Consider the following 18,054-nt stretch of genomic DNA (forward strand, 5'->3'; position numbering starts at 1 on the left):
ACTCTGACACATGGAAATGGGAAAAGTTGGGGCTTCTGTTATCAGTCTGTACATGATAAAAATGTTGGGGTGTAAAGATAAATAAACAAATTCAGGTCAACACAACACCTTTGAAAAAAAAAATCTCAAGCTTAACCAAACTTGAGGATTTGGATTAATTCCCCCATTTTAGTTCCAGTCCTTCATGGTTTATACATACTTTGGGATTAGAAGATCTGATGGTGAGTGCAGGGCATTTTTGGGGTGATTTTGTCCCAGATTTGGGCATGTCTGAAAAATCCAAGAGACGTTTATCCCAAGGGAGATGCAGGAGAGGTTGGATGGGAAACTCTTGGCATCCCCCAGCCTGCTGTTGGTTGAATTGACAGTGGCAGAGCGTCTGGGATGAAAATTCCAAGGTTTGAGGGGGTTCTAAATATCAATTGAAAGTCTTGATTTAAAAAATATTTGGGTTTTTTGGTGAAGTATAAATGCATATTGCTTTTGATGGAGTGACACAAGGGATGAAAGTATCCTAACAAGTTTAGATGCCAGCATTGATAAGCTGTGACATGAATTTAGCAAGGACTGTTCCACAAAATAAGGCAAAAATTGACAGATTAAAACTACTGTAATAACAGGAGAAAAGCAAAACTTACTTGCTGAATAAAGTCCTTGCTAGCAAAGCTGGAAAACCACCAAAACCACCAAAAAAAAAAAGACAAAAAAAAAAAAGGAGGAATAGATAATTTTTATACCAGACTCCTCATTGCAGTTTAGTTCATGTAGCTTATTCCCTGTTGGAAATTCCTCTGACTTGTTGATGTGCTAAAAATTGATTCGGGCTGTGAGGATAATTCATCTGGGCACAGGCTGGCACCAGCACAGCCAGAAGAAAAATGGGCAAGCCACAACTGCTTCCAGTTTAATTATTCTGTTCCTTACCACAGGACAATCTTTAAGTCACAGCCAATGTCAAGCTGGGATAAAAGGGGTCCAGGGTGATGTTCTTACAAAGCTGCCAGAATATGGGCTGGAGAACAGGCTCTGCTTTTATCTGTTCATCTTCATTTGGTTCCTTTCCCTCTTGCAGACTCACTACGAGAATGGAGAGTACATCATCCGCCAAGGGGCTCGAGGGGACACCTTCTTCATCATCAGCAAAGGAAAGGTGAGTTCACACCTTCCCGGGCCAAGGGGCTCCCAAAATCCCACTCCAGCCTCTCTCTCTCTCCTCTCCCAGGGCACAGATGTGCCAATGCTTGACATTTAATGGAACTCCTTAGCTGGGTCAGGAAAGGAAGAGTGGACTGAAAATGAAATGCCCTGCTGGTTTGCACATGTGCTCCTAGGCAACACTTTGGGGTGGAAATTGTTGTCTCTGGGTAAATGACCATGAAACTCAATTACTTTGAAATAATTCCTGCTTCTAAATACTCCATGATTTCTTTGCTAAGCATCCCCCTTCCAAGGCTGGCTTCCAGGCTTCATTCCCATGGCTCTCTCTTCCTGCTTCTCCAAATAATAGAAAGGCACGGATGTTGAGCTCTCTCTACAGGGGAAAAAAAGGTCTAAGTTTCTCTTCCACTACTCACAGGGAAAATATTTTTGACCTCTTTTCCCATAAAATGCTGATGGGATTTTATAGACCAAGGTTTTTCCTTCTAGTCAACAATTATTTATAATTTTTTTTAGCCTGCCTAATACACTTGAGAGGCACTTGGCTTCATTCCATGTAGCAGGATGGAGATTTTGGAGGGAATACACAGTGATTTTCCACCATCATCTTCCACTTTCTGGGAGCCAGTTTTTATTGTAAGGCAAAAAATGGTCTTTTTCAGATCAATAACAATGTCATGGAGAGTTTTTGAAATGAAGTTAATCATAGCCTACAGAAATCCAAGTTAGTTGGTTTGATGCCCTTTCACTTCCCTTCTCTCAGAAGTAATATTCCCTCTCTTCCCAGAGCATGCACAGTCATGAGCCAAGCTTCCAATCCTTTTTCTTTTGCCATTTGTTCCTGAGCAAAATTATTGGGATGATGCCACGCCCATCTCCCTCCCACACCGAGTTTTTGGAGCTGTGTTGGCCACTGAGGTTTTTGCCTCACTTGGTCAGGTGGATCCCATCCCTTCCCAGCAGCACAGAATCCTGGAATGGCCTGAGTGGGAGGGACATTAAAGCCCACCCAGTGCCACCCCTGCCATGGGCAGGGACACCTTCCACTGTCCCAGGCTGCTCCCAGCCCTGTCCAGCCTGGCCTTGGGCACTGCCAGGGATCCAGGGGCAGCCACAGCTGTGCCAGGTCCTGCCCACCCTCCCAAGGAGCAATTCCTTCCCAAGATCCCATCCAGCCCTGCCCTCTGGCAATGGAAGCCATTCCCTGTGTCCTGTCCCTCCATCCCTTGTCCCCAGTCCCTCTCCAGCTCTCCTGGAGTCTCTTTGGGCTCTGCAAGGGGCTCTGAGCTCTCCCTGGAGCCTTCTCCTCTCCAGGTGAGCACCCCCAGCTCTCCCAGCCTGGCTCCAGGCTTGGGAACAACTCCATGCTTCCTCTGGACTCCTTCCAACATTCCTCAAACTACAAAGAAATGTTAAACCAAATCCCAGTTGTTGGCCTGCAGCCCTTAGCCCTCACCCAGAGGATGGAGAAGACCTGCCATGGCCTTGGCCATTGCTCTGGAGCCCTGGACTCCTCCTGGAGAAGCTCCTTGGCTTTGTCCCTGGCCTCTGCTTCTTTATCTTGCTGTGACAGCTGCTGGCCAGAAAAAGGGAGCTAAAATAAAACAAGGCACTTGGACTTGCTAAAAAATTCCCAGCCTCTCAGCTGGAGCCTGATGGCTTGACAGAAATTCCCACGGGGATAGTTAAATCCTGCCCAGTTTTCCCTTCCAAGCTTATTGCTTTGGAAAAGAGACACCAATGGCTGATGGGTGGATGGAGCTGGAGAGAGTTTAATTTTAATGCCTAGCTTAGGATGGATGTAATAATTAATCCATGCTAAGGATACAGCCTGGACTCGAGGCTCAGCAGTGAAACATGGAATAAATGACAATAAAATACAGGATTTTAGAGTCAGGGTGTGCTGCCTGGCACCTGCTGAAGCTGGAGCACATCACCTCTCGTGTCCTGTGGTAAAACTTGACCCAGGCAGCTCAGTAAGGCATGAAAATGCTGGCAGCAGCTCCTGTTCCTGGGAGCACACCTGCAGTGTCTGCAGTCAGCGTGGGCAGGATCAGGGAGAGCTCCTTAGGGAATGTCTGCCATGCCTGTCACGTCAGAGTGTCTGGAGTGACAGAGAATCATTGAAATGTTTGGAATGAAAGGACCTTAAATCCCATCCATCCCACCCCCTGCCATGGCAGGGACACCTTCCACTGTCCCAGGCTGCTCCAAGCCCTGTCCAGCCTGGCCTTGGGCACTGCCAGGGATCCAGGGGCAGCCACAGCTGCTCTGGGCACCCTGTGCCAGGGCCTGCCCACCCTGCCAGGGAACAATTCCTAATTGCCAATATCCCATCCATCCCTGCCCTCTGGCAGTGGAAGCCATTCCCTGTGTCCTGGCACTCCATTCTTTGTCCCAGGTCCCTCTCCAGCTCTCTTGTACTGCTCTAAAGACCCTTGGAGCCTTTTCTTCTCCAAGCTGAAGTGAGCAGAGATAATATTTTACATTTCTGAGCCCATCACTCCTCTCAGAAATACTGAGAAAACTTCTGCTCTGTTTTCTTCCAGCCATTCTCCACTGATAATTCTTTCAGGATAAACTTCCTTTTCCCCTTCTTCCCAGCTCCATCCACCCCATTTGACCCTACTCCTGAGCTCCTTTAGTGTATTTATTTTAACTTGTTTCCTCAAGTTCTACCAAGCAGAAATTGAAGTGATTTCCAAACCTGCTGTGTGCAGGAATCTGTGGAATAGTAATGGGTGGAAATGGCTCATTTGCTTCTGCTTTATCCAGAGGCAGCATGGGCCTTTCTGTGTCATTTTCCATCCTTTTCCCTTTAAAATCCACAATGTGGCACCAATTTTATGCAGGCTCCCCACTGGAGACTGGCTCAGAGTTTTGAACCTTGTAGAAGTCACTTTGTCCTAATCCCTGAACACTGTTTGCTTGGGATCAGTGGAAGTCATGGAAAAAGAGCTGAAATCTGCATTGAAGTTCCCTCTGTTTGTCCAGGGCTGTTCCTGGCTCATCCTTGCCACATTCCCTGCCCTTCCCTGAGGCAGTGCAGGTGTTCAGTACCATGTGCTGCTCATTAACCTCTCAAACCCACTGGTTCTGCCACCCCTCATAGAGCTGGGAGAAGGTGCGGGCCATAAGTTTAATTTAATAGAGAAATTACACTGGGATATCACTAAATCCAAAAGGATGTGCCTGACATCCCACCTTTTAGCTTTGGGAATTTTCACGTGCAACAGCTCTGGTTGAAAAAATGGAAAGATTTGATTTCTGCTGGAAAGATTTGATTTCTGCTCCAGCTGGAGTTGTTCCCTCCCTGAACTGGAGAGAGAGCAGAGCCATGCTTCATTCTGCAAAACCCCAGAGTGATTCACTTCAGTTGTGTCCAAATGGTGGTGATTTGAGTTCTTCCTGTCCCTTCAGGGAACTTGGGAATGCTGGGAATCATGTGGAACAAAGCTGATGGAAGCTTAGGCCATAGATGATAGATGCACAGCACATTTTTGGAATTTCCTTCTCCTGTGACTGTGCTTGTGCAGCCAACTCCACGTTTAGAGTTGAAAACATTCCCAAAAATCCAAAGCTGTGTGTTTTTGCAGGAGTAGGAGGAAAAATCACCACTCATTTTCTTGGATGGTTGGTTGGGGGTACCACAGGAAGAGTGCAGGACTCTGGGGAAATACATGGTTCCCAGAGGAGCCTTTCCTGAGAAACCAGGAGCTGACAAATTCCCCTCTGAACAAAGAGGTTTTAGCTGTTAATTAAAAGTTCCCTGAATCCCATGGGGTTTTTGGCTTTTCCACAGGTGAACGTCACCCGGGAGGACTCTCCCAGTGAAGATCCCGTCTTTCTCCGCACTCTGGGCAAGGGGGATTGGTTTGGAGAAAAAGCCCTCCAAGGGTAAGTGTTCCTTAGAAAGTAGTTCTTGAATTTTAATATTTCTCCAGGATTTTTGCAGCTTTCATGTGGTTCTGGCTGTTTGGGAAGAGATTTGGAGTGGATTTATTCTTTTGGAGTCACTGGATTTGTGCTAGAAGGAGGCCCCACCTGAGTGGGAAATGGATTTGTTTTGCACTTAAGCTGCCAAATGTAGACCTTCCCTTGCTTGTGGACATCAAAAATTAGTTTATCTTCATGCATCCTTCCCCAAACATCCATTGGAAGTTCAAAGAGTTTGAGTTTTGCAACTCTGGAATGTTATTCCTGTATGGAAAAGGATAATCATGGTCATCCTGATGAGGTGGATGGCTGAAAGCAGGGCAGTTTGGGGGGTTTAATTGCTGTATTTATTACATGGGAGTTTGCAGGTGTAAATTGGATGTGAGTGAGCACTTTTATATAAATATTTTCCTTTGGAGATGAGCTGAAAAAGGAGAGAGGCTGAAAATCCATATTCAGCAGGTGCTTATTATAAAAATAGGCTTCATTAAGGCAGAAATTTGGGATACTTGTTCATCTTCATGGATAAACCTCTTTTCCTGGGGGTTTAGTGGGGTGCCAGAGCTCTTGGGCTTTTTTTGGGGTGCTGTGGTAACATGGTCAATCCCTCCTCTACCACCTTTCTCCCCAATAAAATATGAGAGAATATTTGAAGGCCAAATTTCCTGGCACTTCTTGGCCACCAGAGATGTATTGAGCACAAACCTCAAGTCGATGAATCTCTTCCTTAATTACACAGTATTTTGGTTATTGAATAAGTATCCTGATTTTGATGCCATCCCTGCACAGCCCTGGTGACACAGAGCATCCCCATGGAGGGAACTCCTTGGAATTTCAAATACAGGAATTTGAGATTGGTTAATTTACAATATTTGGCTGTATATATTTGAATATTCAATATTCAAATAGAAACTTAATTATTGTGAGGATGTTCTCAGCATGTAGGGAAAGCACAATCCTGCCATCTTTGGAAGTGTCCAAGGCCAGGCTTGGAGCAGCCTGGGACAGTGGAAGGTGTCCCTGTCATGGCAGGGGTTGGGATGGATGGGATTTAAGGTCTGGGATTTTTTTTTTTTTGCTAGAAGGGTGGAATTCCTCCAGAAACATCCTTCCAGTTTTGCTGATAATCACAGGAGTCTTACAGATAGATTTAAGTGGAATAATGTGAAAATACTGCAGTGTAAACATTTGGTAGCTCAATAAATTGCTAATTAATGAGTTTCTGTCAGGATTGCGAGAGACACCCCTGTTTGGCCACTTGGGAAGCCTTTAGGATGATTCCACTGCTGTAAAATACAGCTATGGCTGAGAGCCTGAGATAAAATTGGATTTCTACTCTATTTTCTTTCATTTTTTAATCTTTGATTAATTTTTTAAAACTTTACCAGGGCCTTAGCAATACTTGAAAGCCTAGAAAGGTTTGGGTTGGAATAGACCTTGTGAATGCAGGCAAACCCGATGGGAAGAGATGATGGTGTCTGACTCAATTAAGAAGGCTGAATGATTTCTTTACTATAACTATGCTAAAATACATTAATATACTACATAAAGGAAGATACTAAAAACTACAAACCTGCTTGTTCTAACTCTAACTCAAAACTTGTGACCCTCTCTCTTGAGTCCAGCCACAGGTGGGTTGGATTGGCCATCAGGCCCAAACAATCCACCATGATTCCATCAAGCAATCACCCCAGGTAAACAATTCTCCAAACACATTCCACATGAGAAAAACAAGGAGCAGAAGTAGAAACTGTTTTTTCTTTCTTTCTCCATGTGCACCTATGTGAAAAATCCTGAGAGAGAGAGAAAAATGTGCTCGCCACAGGACCTTACAGACTAAAGGGCCTCTTTATTGAAACCTGGTATATTTTGTGTGTGTAGAATAAAAAACAAGAGCTAGAAATCATTTCTTCATTAAGATAGAAAACAATGCAGAAATGCAGCCTAGCAGGAGCTGGGATAACAAATCCCTCCCAGCAATATGTCCCTGACAGAGCCATCAGGGACTGAAGTGCACTATCCATTTGCCATGCTCATAGCAGATGGCACCCATTAGTTCCCAGTATCCCATTCCACTCTGGCAGAGCAAGTCGTGAAATGATGATCCACATCCTCTCCCAGGCCCCTCGTACCTTCCTGGCTAATTGGAGGCAGCAGATGGATAATTTGCAGTCTAGCACGACATAATTTAGGGTGCTCCACAATCAGGTGTTGTTTTCTTCGTTGCAAAGAAGCATTTATTATGTAACAACATCTATAAACATAATAACATAATAGAAAGATTTATTATAAAACAATAATTCTGTTTATCAGCAGGGAAATAAAGTTCCTTCAAATCAGCACAGGGAAAGAACTCAATGCATCTCAGGTGCTAAACTCAGTAATAACTGTGAATAACTCAGTGTGGCTCAGGTTCTAAAACTGGCTGATAAATTAGGGGGTGCTGCCTTGCTGGCCTCACACAGCTGAATCTTGCTCCAGAACACCTGGAGCACACCACAGCCCCTTCCAGAGGGGTGTTTTGGGAACAGCTATCCATCCCATTGGATGGAAAATGTGGTTTAAGCCTGTGCCAGGGAGTCTCGAGGCTGAAAATGATGGGGAAAGAAAAGGGGACAGAGAGCAGATCTTTAGGAAAATGAGGGTTCTGAGCACCCTGGGATAGTGGGAGGTGTCCCAGCTCAAGGCAGGGGGTGGAATGGTGTGGGCTTTAAGGTCCCTTCCAATTCAAACCAGTCAGGGATTCCATGGAGGCCTCCTTCCTGCTGCACGTTCTATCATATATTGGATTTACACAGGGCTAATGGTTTGGGTGATATGGCTTTCATCTGGTTTTGGGATTCAGCAGGATTTCTGGACCTGGAGCAGTGGACAAGGGCAGGGGGCTGATGTTTGGAGAGCTGGTGATGGAGAGGGAGGGGTTTGATAGAAATATTCATAGTTTGGTTCATAAGGCTTTGACCAAATTGGCCAAGTCTTGAGGTCTAGATGGGATTTTAAGGTGAATGCTTTGTTTTTTAAAAAAGGGGTCCCTGAACACTCCTGGGCAGTGGCAAAACAGGAAGAATATGGGTGAGTAGCCAAAGCTGAAGCTGAGACAGGGCCTCCATAACATGTATGTATCCACTGGATATATTTATGTATAAATATAAATATGAGGGTGTATCCCTCATACTGAGAAAAGCAGTGGTAATATGGATGATTTAAACCTACAGGAATAGCACAAAGTTATAACAAACATAATCCATGTTATAGCTTGAGAACAGCAGCTGGTTTTATGGCTGTTTTATTTCACTTGTAGGAGGAAAATTTTAATGCTGTTTTATTCTGAAATCCTCTTGTGTTTGTTGATTTGCCCTTGTGGGCTGTGCTGGAAAGTAAGGAAGATATTTTGCTCTGTGAGGAAGGACCCGGGGGACACCGAGCTGTCCCCGGGCCAAGGAGGGCAATGGGAGCTGGGGCAGCAGAGGAGCTCTGGCAGCGGGTCAGGGAGGGATCCTGGCCCGGAGGCAGCCCTGGAGGCACCTCTGGGTGCTGTGTCCAGCTCTGGAGCCTCAGCACAGCAGGGCCAGGAGCTGCTGGAGCTGAGCAAGGGCCTGGAGCATCGGGGTGCCCAGGACAGGCTGAGGGAGCTGGAGCTGCTCAGGCTGGAGAGGAGCCCCAGCAATTCCCCCTGCACAGGAGGCACAACTTCTTCCCTGGGCAGTGCCAGCCCTGAGCACATTGTGCACAGAGCCTGGGGGCTCTCCTCCCTGGGGCTGGGGCAGAGCTGTGTGCACACAATGCTGTGCCCTGGGCTCTGGGATGGCCCTGCTGGAGCAGGGAGGTGCCACCAGCTGCCCACTCCGCTCCTCCAGCCTCAGCCTACCCTGTGACTTGTATGAATGATTTTAAGGCATTAAAAAATTATTTAAGGTGTATAGAAAAGGTGTGGGAATTTGGGAAGCTGTCCCTCCACCATGGTCGTGGCAGGTCAGGTCATAGATGGAACTGCTGGGGGAAGCTCCTGTTAGGCACTGAGAGCCCTCCCGGCAAGGAGTGCCCTCCCCTCATCCTGCTGCTTTGTAAAGACTAAAACACACATTTTTTTGATTGATTCTTTGTAAAATGTGTTTCTGGTGTGTAAGGGGAAGAAGGAATTGTGGTGTTTGGGGTGTACAGGAGTTGCTGTGCCCTGGTGACCCCAGCAGTGATAGCTGAGCTGTTGGGACTGATTTATATCTGTTTTTTTTGTTACAATCTCGATGATCTGAAAATGATAATGGTGGTAGCTGTTCCTCCTGGGACAACACATCTGCTTCCAAGAAAATTTGTGCTATTTTTCATTTACATGTCTACCTCTTGTGATTATTTGTCCTAAGTTACAGAAATCAGCTCTCCTCTACCTGCTCCAAATCCCTGGGGCATGATTTGTGCCCTGATAATCTCCTGGAATAATAAAACAATATCTATGGATATGGGTATGAATGTCAACAGGCCAATTTCTGTGCTGACCATTGCAGAAACCTGATACCATATTTCCCAACTGGAATATTGGGAGTTACTCTAATGAATGTTGACATCACTGACCAGAAAAGCATGGGAATGCACATGGGAAATATCATATCAGGAATATTCCAATCAGGATTGCAGCTGGTGATGTCAGAGCGCTCTTTATTCAGAAATTAATGTTTGAGATGAATTTAATGCCAAAAGCTTTTTAAAAGGCTGAGAACAAGACATCAATAGAAGTAGGATTTTGTTCCTTTTTTCATAGAGGGTTTTTTCTTGAGTCAGACTCCAAAATAAATTGTTTTTTATTAAATCTCTATTAACTCTGCTAGAGGTGCTGGGATCACCCCACTCCTGCTCTTCTGCTCCCTGCTGTAATTCCCACTTTCCTTCTGTGTCCTTGAGTGATCCACTGCTGGACTGACCTGACCTTTGCATTGCTCCTTTTCCCAGGGAATAACTGAAAAAATCAGTGTTTCTTTAAAAACCTCATAACCCACACCTGGAAATCTTTGGGGTGCCCCACCTTGCTGTCCTGCTCTCTCCTTTTTTGTCCTCTCCAGTTTTTTTCAGATTTCTTGGCTGTCCTGGAAAGGAGTCCTTTTCCCATTTCACTTTTCCCCTTCCCCTCTGCAGGTTTATGGGCTGAATCCTTTTCCAATGTCCTTGAACTGATCTTCCCAGGAATAATGAGGTTTATATTCCATTTTCCAGGGACACCTTCCTTGCCATCCCCTCCTCCCACTAAAACCTTCCCATTTGCTGCCCCATGAACCTCATTGTCCTGAATTTTCCAGGGAAAAGAGAATGGAATGGAGAATTGTAAATATTTGTCACTCTTAAACACAGAGGCAGGCACACAAGTGTAAATGTGGCAGGAATTTAATCTCAGGGTGACATTTCCAGAGAGAGATATAAAAATAAAAGATATATTTATCCTATAGGATCAAAATAGGAAAATACCATTGTAATTCCTATTTCTTCAGGAAGAACCACAGCTCCTTGTATTGAAATCCATGTGTTTTTGGGAAAAGCCATCCAACCACCAAAACATGTCAGGAAAGGGCTTGAGAAGCAGCAAAATTCTGGTGTAGGAAAGCAGATGGAATTTGTGATGGGAAAGGGCTGGCAAAATGGGCTGTGGGGTGGAAGGACAAAGAGGGAAGATTCCCTCCTGGGATGATTCCTCTTGGCATGAAGCCATTCCTTAGTCACAATGCTGAGACATTCCCTATTCCCAGTTTGGAAAAGCAGAAAAGGGAATTAAAAGCAATCCAGGATAAGGCAGTTTTCCAGCCAGGAGCTCCATGGAGATGGGGATGTACCCGTATGTAGAGGCCACCATAAAATGGAAGCAGTGCTTCAAGTGTTGATGTGCAGGAGAATTAATAAACCCCAAAAGAATAATAAACCCAACCTTCTAACTCTGGCAAGTTGAGAAGCATTTTTACCGCCCTTGTTGCTAAATAATAAGGTTTTTTCCTATAAATCCAGGGTGTTTTTCCTCCATTTCCCAACACCTGTGCTCTGTGTGTATCCCATGTACTGTGGATCCGATACATGGTCTCCAAGGACGGACTGGAATTTTTGTCATCCATTACCTCAGATGCTTTTTACACTTCTTGCAAGCACTGGGTGATCTCAGAGATCTTTCAGCCTTTATTTCCCTTTCCCTGCCAGGGAGGTGGGAACCCTGCTGGATTTATATCCATCCCTGATGGATTTAGATCCATCGCCCTGAGGCACAGGAAACATTTCCAGGTTTTGAGAAAGCTGTTGCCAATTCCCTGAAACAAAACCCTCCCAGAGGCTTTGGAGGGTGAGAGCTCCAAAGCTGGGACAGCTGCAAGGGGAGAGGCAAAGTGACATGGGGATGGTGTCACCATCTGCTCCCCTCAGCGCTGGAGCTCCTCCTGCAGGGATTTTGTTCCTTTTCTCACCTTTTGGAGAGGTGGCAGCTGGGCCTTGGAGCTGATGGATCTCCTGAGGACACCGCATGGCAGAAATTCAATTAAATGGTGGAAAATGTGGCCCTGCCCTGCCCAGGCTGCTGTTGGGGTGGCCTGGCCTCAATACCCTCGGCTCAAGGACAGATGGAGGAGGTTTATGGTTGCAAAATTGTGGAATTTCCATCAGGCCCTTTGTGGTTTGTTTAATTCCAGTATTACAGGCGTGATGGATTTGCTTCCCTTTCTCCAAGTCAGGCCCTTCTCCCAGGTACCAAGCAACAGGAAAAGAGGAAATGGTCAGGGGAGGTTCAGGATGAGCATCAAGAATAATTTATTCACCAAAAAGGTTGTAAAGCATTGGAACAGATTGCCTAGGGAAGTTGTGGAATCCCCACAAAGAATAATCCTGGTGTGGTCTGGCAGTCTCCAAGGCTTGGAGCACCCTGGGATAGTGGAAGGTGTCCCTGCACATGTCAGAAGGTTGGGACAAGATGGGCTTTAGGGTCCCAAAACAAACCATCCTGGAATTCTGTGCTGATTTCCATGATTCTGGGCCTTTTTTTGCCAATATAGGAAGGAATGAGCTGGAAAGGACATTTCCCAGAGGGCAGAGCAAGATGTGGTGGCTCTCCCAGGACTCCTGAGGAACAGTTCATTTTCTGCTTTTCCAGCAGGAATGAATTGATATTATTGGCTCTTCCTGCCTAAAATCACAACACAGAATGGATTCTACCAAAGCTCCATCTAACGTGGCATTTCCAGCACCCAGAATTAATTGCTGACCAACATCCTGAACCAGAGCTGCAGCTTTAATAATTTCTGGTCCTTGCTGGGTCAAATATCCTCAGGCAGTTTTTAAATTTTCCTTCTCCTCCTCCACGCTTTAAAGTGTGGCACTAATTGCCACAGTAGGTTGGGGCTGTTAATGGTGCTTGATTGGTTTTTTTCCTTCTTTTTGGATGAGCCATCTGCTGCTTGAGGCGATTCCTCCGAGTCCTCAGATGTGCAGTTGACTTGTTGATTTTTAGAGTCTGTTGTCTGAGATCATACATGTGGCAACAAGCCAGATGAAACCAATTTTCCTCTCCTGTCTTTACATTTTCTGGCACATTTAGTGACTTGTGAAGATCTCTGGAAGATGTCCCTGCCCATGGCAAGGCAGCTGGAAGTACATGATTCGTAAAATCCCTTCCAACTCAAACCATTATGGGATTTTCTGAACTCAACCCAACTTTTTCATTAACAAGAACCACAGTTTTTATAGAAAAGAAAATCTCGTGTCTTTAAACTGTTGTAATATATTTCTATATAAATATAATGTACATAAAATATTATATTTATATAAAGGTTTGGAGCTGGAGCTCAGCACCCACAGTGCAATTCTGTGTTCTGACAAACAGTTCAGTTTATAATCTCAGAGATTTTCCGAATTTCTGTGCAGAGAGCTGGTACCACCTTAGGCGGGTCAAATAGATCCTCATGGAAGCACCTCTGGTTCTGAAGGGATGGGGATGGTCAGGAATGAAAGGCTGGTGCACAGAAATTCACATTTTTTTCTATTTATTTTCTAAGGGAAAAAAAAAAATGTGAAAAATATGTTCACTCTCCTGTGAAAATTTAAAAAGTTTAATAAAGGATAATAGGAGATAAGGACCATAGAGTAAAGGTTATGTGGTCAGAATCTTGATACTCAGCTAAGGCTACACTGTTATCTTTGGGGATACTCCTTAAATACTTTTTCTATTATATTAATTTGTTGTATAGTCAGTCATTTTATGCATATCTATAAACTAGTTTATATATTCTGGAACTATTTTACATGGTTCTTCCTTGGGTTTGCTTTTTTAGAGTATGTGTGTTTTCTGGTTGTGGTTTTGGGGTTTTTTTTAAACACTTTTAGTTTGAGCCTTGGTTTATATTTTCTTCAGCTGGTGAGTGTTGATAGCTGGCATATCTGTAGTAGGTGTTTTTATCTTATGTTTATTGGATGTCATCTTATTTAAGTAGGTATTTTAACACAAGTAGAGTTATTTCACTACTATGTTTAAGCTTAATTAACCACATAAATAAAAACTCTACCTTTATAAAAAAGTTATTTTAATATCACACATATAAAATGTATTTTAATATTTGCAAAAAAAGCCAATATTATAATATGTATCTATAACAGAAATAACAGAATCATGGAGTGGTTTGAGTGGGAAGGGACCTTAAAGATTCAAAATTCCACCCCTGCCATGTCAGGGACACCTTCCATCATCCCAGGCTGCTCCAAACCCCAAAGTCCAACCTGGCCTTGGGCACTGCCAGGGATCCAGGGGCAGCCACAGCTGCTCTGGGCACCCTGTGCCAGGGCCTGCCCACCCTGCCAGGGAACAATTCCTAATTCCCAATATCCCATCTAAATTTCCTCTGTCTGTTTGAAGCCATTCCCCCTTGTCCTTGTCCTGGCGCTCCATCCTTTGTCCAAAATCTCTCTCCATCTTCCCTGTCATCCCCTTCAGGCACTGGAAGGACACAGTGAGGTCACCCCAAAACTTCCCTTCTCTAGGCTGAACAATCCCAATTCTCTCAGCCTTTTCATGTCTGCCTTAAAAATATTTTTATCAACTCAAAGTCTCCCTCAGTGAAAAAGAGCCATTAGGAGATAAAGTCCCTTCCAACCCAAACCTTTCTAGGAGTCTAAAAAAATCAAAGTTTTTCTACTCTTCTCCTCACAAAAAGAGTATAAATAACATTAATTTGTGTGGGGAAGTTACACTCAGACCCAATTTGACAACTCAAATGTAGTTAGTAAATAATCAAGTGGTTTGGAGTCTTAAAGACATTTGTTGGTTTAGAAAATCACAGCTTACAAATTGTTCTTGTTTTTCTCCAACTGAGGCATAGCCCAGGAGCTCAATTTTTTTTGTTTCTTTTTTTCTCTTGGAAGTTGTTGTCTAAAGAGCAGAGACAGTATTCCTCCTGCTGAGTTAAAATAATCAATAATAATAATAAAAATACATATCTAAGCAAGCAGAGTGTGCCAGATGGAGGAAGGCAGGATTCCAGGGATTTGGGGCAAAGCAGCACTACAGAAGGTTTATAGTAACCCATATATTTGCTTTTGCTGCAGTGAACATCTCCAAGAATTTTTGCAATGGTTTTTTTTCCTTCTGTGTTCCTTCAGAGCCTGAAAAAACATTGCTGCACTAAGGAATGCATAGGAAATAATAAATATTATTGCTATTTGTTAGCTAAGAAAGCTGCTGGAGCATTATTCACATCAAAAGAATATGGTTTTAATTTTTTTTTTTTTTAAGTAGTGCAATTTGGAGGATTTATTTTTCTTTCTGAAGTGGGATGAGTGGAATGGGTGGTGATGGAAGAGATTTCAGGGGTCAGATCTGGTTCTTGCTTTCTGGAAAGAGCAAAACCCTGGGATAGCACTTTGTTTTTCCCATCTGGAAGGTGCGAAACAGCCTGGCAGGGCTGAAGGCTCCAAACTCTTCCCTTTTCCCTCTTTTTGTGTTTTTTTTTTTTTTTTTTTTTTCATGCAGTTCCTGTGTTGTGCAAAAGAAAAAAAAGGAAACAATGAGGAGGAGAAAAATTCCCATGTGATTTTTGTCCTGCAGCAATACCTTGATGCCAATAATAACCATCAACTATTAGATCCAAATGTTTTATCCGAGAATTTCAAAATGAGGATGTTTGTATCAAAATTATGGTTTAGGACAAATGTTTCTAGTTGGAGAAAAAAATCCATACTCTGAAATAAATGTATTTTGAATGAGAGGAGAGAAAAATTCCTGTACAAGAGTTCCAGTGAGGAAATCACATATTTTTCCTGGGAAAATGCTTCCATCAAAATACTCCCTCCAGCTCTGTTCAAGTTTCTAAGAATTAAGTGGAATGAAGGAATACAGAAGTGAATTTGAATTCTCTTGTCTTCCTTTAAAAAAAAACCAAAAAAAAAACCCAAACAAAACACCAGAACAAGTGAAAGATGCCCGTGGGGGATGCAGAAGTAGGAATTAATTCATGGGATGTAGACAGGATAATCCATGTTAGCAAACCCTTGGAGCAGGTTTACAACAAGATGGAATTGAAGAGGGGAAAAGAGCAAAAAATGAGATATCAGCTTAAATTTATAGCTAAATTTATTACAGCACCTTGTGATGTGGCTTCTATTCAAATCCTTTTTGTACCCAGGATGGATTTGGGTTGGTGTGTCAGGCTTTGCAGCTCCATTTAAAATTCCTGTAATTTATAAATTTTAGAAAATTGAGGGAGTTTTCTGCACAGTAACCCAGAATTGGGATGCAGGGCCTACTCATTTGGTGATCATTATGAGGCACCATGATAATTAAATGTTCAGGCCTGTGCTTTATAAATAATCAAATTTTCTCAATTGGACCCATATTAAAATAATTCCTCTCTAAAATGCAGAATAATATCAGCTCATGGCTTGCAATTTGCCTGCTGTAATTAAAACACAGAGGGAGCAAAGGAAACCTCAGGTTGCACCAGGGGAAGTTTAGCTTGGATAATAAGGAAAGTTTTTCCACTCAAATGTTCTCAAGCACTGGGACAGACACCCGTGGTAGTGGTGGGATCAGCATTCCTGGAGGGATTTAAAACGTGTGTAAGTGGCACTTGGGGACATGGGGCAGTGGTGGCCTTAAAGTCCATCCAGTGTCCTCCTGCCATGGCAGGGACAACTTCCACTGTCCCAGGCTGCTCCCAGCTCTGTCCAGCCTGGCCTTGGGCACTGCCAGGGATCCAGGGGCAGCCCCAGCTGCTCTGGGCACCCTGTGCCAGGGCCTGCCCACCCTGCCAGGGTAGGATTGATTCCCAATATCCCATCTAGTTTCCCCTTTGTCAGTGTGAACCTGTGGGAATCCAGGGCTTCCCTCTGGCTGCCCTGGCAGGTCTGGAACCCTGGCAGGGGTCAGGAACCCCCCTGGACAGAGCCCCCAGAGACACTGGCTGTGATCTCTGGCCATGGAAAAGAGTTTGCAATCTTACAGCATGAATTACAAGCCGTGAGTGTTTGATATAAGTAATAATTAACTGTGGCACGGGTGCAAAAGTAAAATTTTAGGATTCTAGATTAGGGGTTCAAAGGAGACAAGATGCAGTAAATTGGGTGTGCCTTGTCCTTTTTCTCCTTCTTCATGCCCTCCATGTCTCACTGTGGTGTTGGCATTTTTCTGTTGGTTCAGGCTGGGGACACACTGTCCAACGTAGGTGACAGATATTGGCACGTTCTTGTAAATCCAGCCCAGGGAGTTTCTGGTATTTAATGTTTGTCACATCCCACTGAGGGCAGAGCCCCACACGCTGCCCTGCAGGACAGAGCTGGGCAGGGCAGCAGAACATGTGAGAGATAAACAGAATAAACAACCTGGAAACCAGCACAGACCAATTATGGCTTCTGCTTTGGCAGGGGGCTGAGAGACAGAGACTTTCTACAATCTCAGAATCATCAATAGCTCAGATTCTGACATGAACCCATTTCCTGTGTCTTGTCCCCCCATTTCCTTGTCCCTTTCCAGCTCCCTTGGAGCCTCTTTTGGTGCTGGAGGGGGCTCAGGCAGTGATACCAACCTGGGAACAACGTAGGAATAATCCTGATTTATTTATGTTTGCTGTTCTTCTCATCCTCCCTCCATAAACACCCAGATTTTCACAGGCTGAGTGCTATTCCTGTCCTGTATACATTCATATTTCTTTACAGCCATCACTCTACCAGTCCCCTGCTTTCAATTTAATGATTATTACCATCAGTTTTAGGTGTCAGAGTGAATCTTTTACCCATGTCCAGACTTGGCACAGGGGCTGTTTATGCTGCTGATGGCAGATCAGGCTCCAACAGCTCCACTTTCAGTGGCTGCCTCTGACCTCACTTGGAGTTGCCCTGGCTGTTGACACAAAAGATACACTTAAGCTTTTAATTCCCTGGTGCATTGCAGCAGATTCCTGCTGTCCCCACCTGTCCCTGTGCAGTGTCACTGTGACTTCAAAGTGGAGGCTGGAGTCAGCCTGGCCCCTGGGATCTTGGAGAGCAGCATGGCTGGCTGGGAATCCAAAAAGTAGTAAACTGTTATCACTACCCAAGTTTGGGTGTTCATTTAGGTCAGGGCACAGCTGAGCATGGCTCTTGTGAGAGGCAGCACTCCTGTGACAGGGATTGCTGTGAGGAGCTGGGACTACCTTTGGGTTTGGCTCCCAGAACTGGCTTTTGGGATGATTTTGCTTTTAGGAGAGACTATTTTTATTGTAAAGTCCATGCAGGGGTGACCCAGGGTCCCTTTTTGCTGCACACAGAGGTTGGGGTTGTTTGTTTAGGAGTGCTCCCCTTAGGGCTTAATGACCCACTCATGTTTTTTTTAGGCTGAACCATGTTGTCACTGATCTTCCTGAAGCCTTGGAGTGGCTCCCTAGAACAGAGGCTAGACAAGAGTAAGAGAATAAATAAAAACAAGTATTTTTTAATGGCCTTCAACAGATACACCTTGGGCAGTCAAAAGCCTCCAAG

The 18,054-nt window shown here is 44.4% G+C and overlaps 1 protein-coding gene across 2 annotated transcripts in view; it reads left to right on the forward strand.

Annotated features, from left to right (window-relative positions):
* Positions 1-18,054, forward strand: part of PRKG1 (protein kinase cGMP-dependent 1) — a 379,974-nt gene that overhangs the window by 284,654 nt on the left and 77,266 nt on the right. For both annotated transcript variants that reach the window (XM_021537071.3, XM_021537070.3), the window contains exons 6-7: positions 1,073-1,150; positions 4,961-5,055. In XM_021537071.3, the coding sequence (XP_021392746.1) occupies positions 1,073-1,150; positions 4,961-5,055 (173 nt within the window). The remainder of the gene's footprint in view (positions 1-1,072; positions 1,151-4,960; positions 5,056-18,054) is intronic.

This window comes from Lonchura striata, chromosome 6 (assembly GCF_050655825.1).
Source record: "Lonchura striata isolate lonStrDom1 chromosome 6, ASM5065582v1, whole genome shotgun sequence".
In the NCBI taxonomy this organism is placed as follows: Eukaryota; Metazoa; Chordata; class Aves; order Passeriformes; family Estrildidae; genus Lonchura; species Lonchura striata.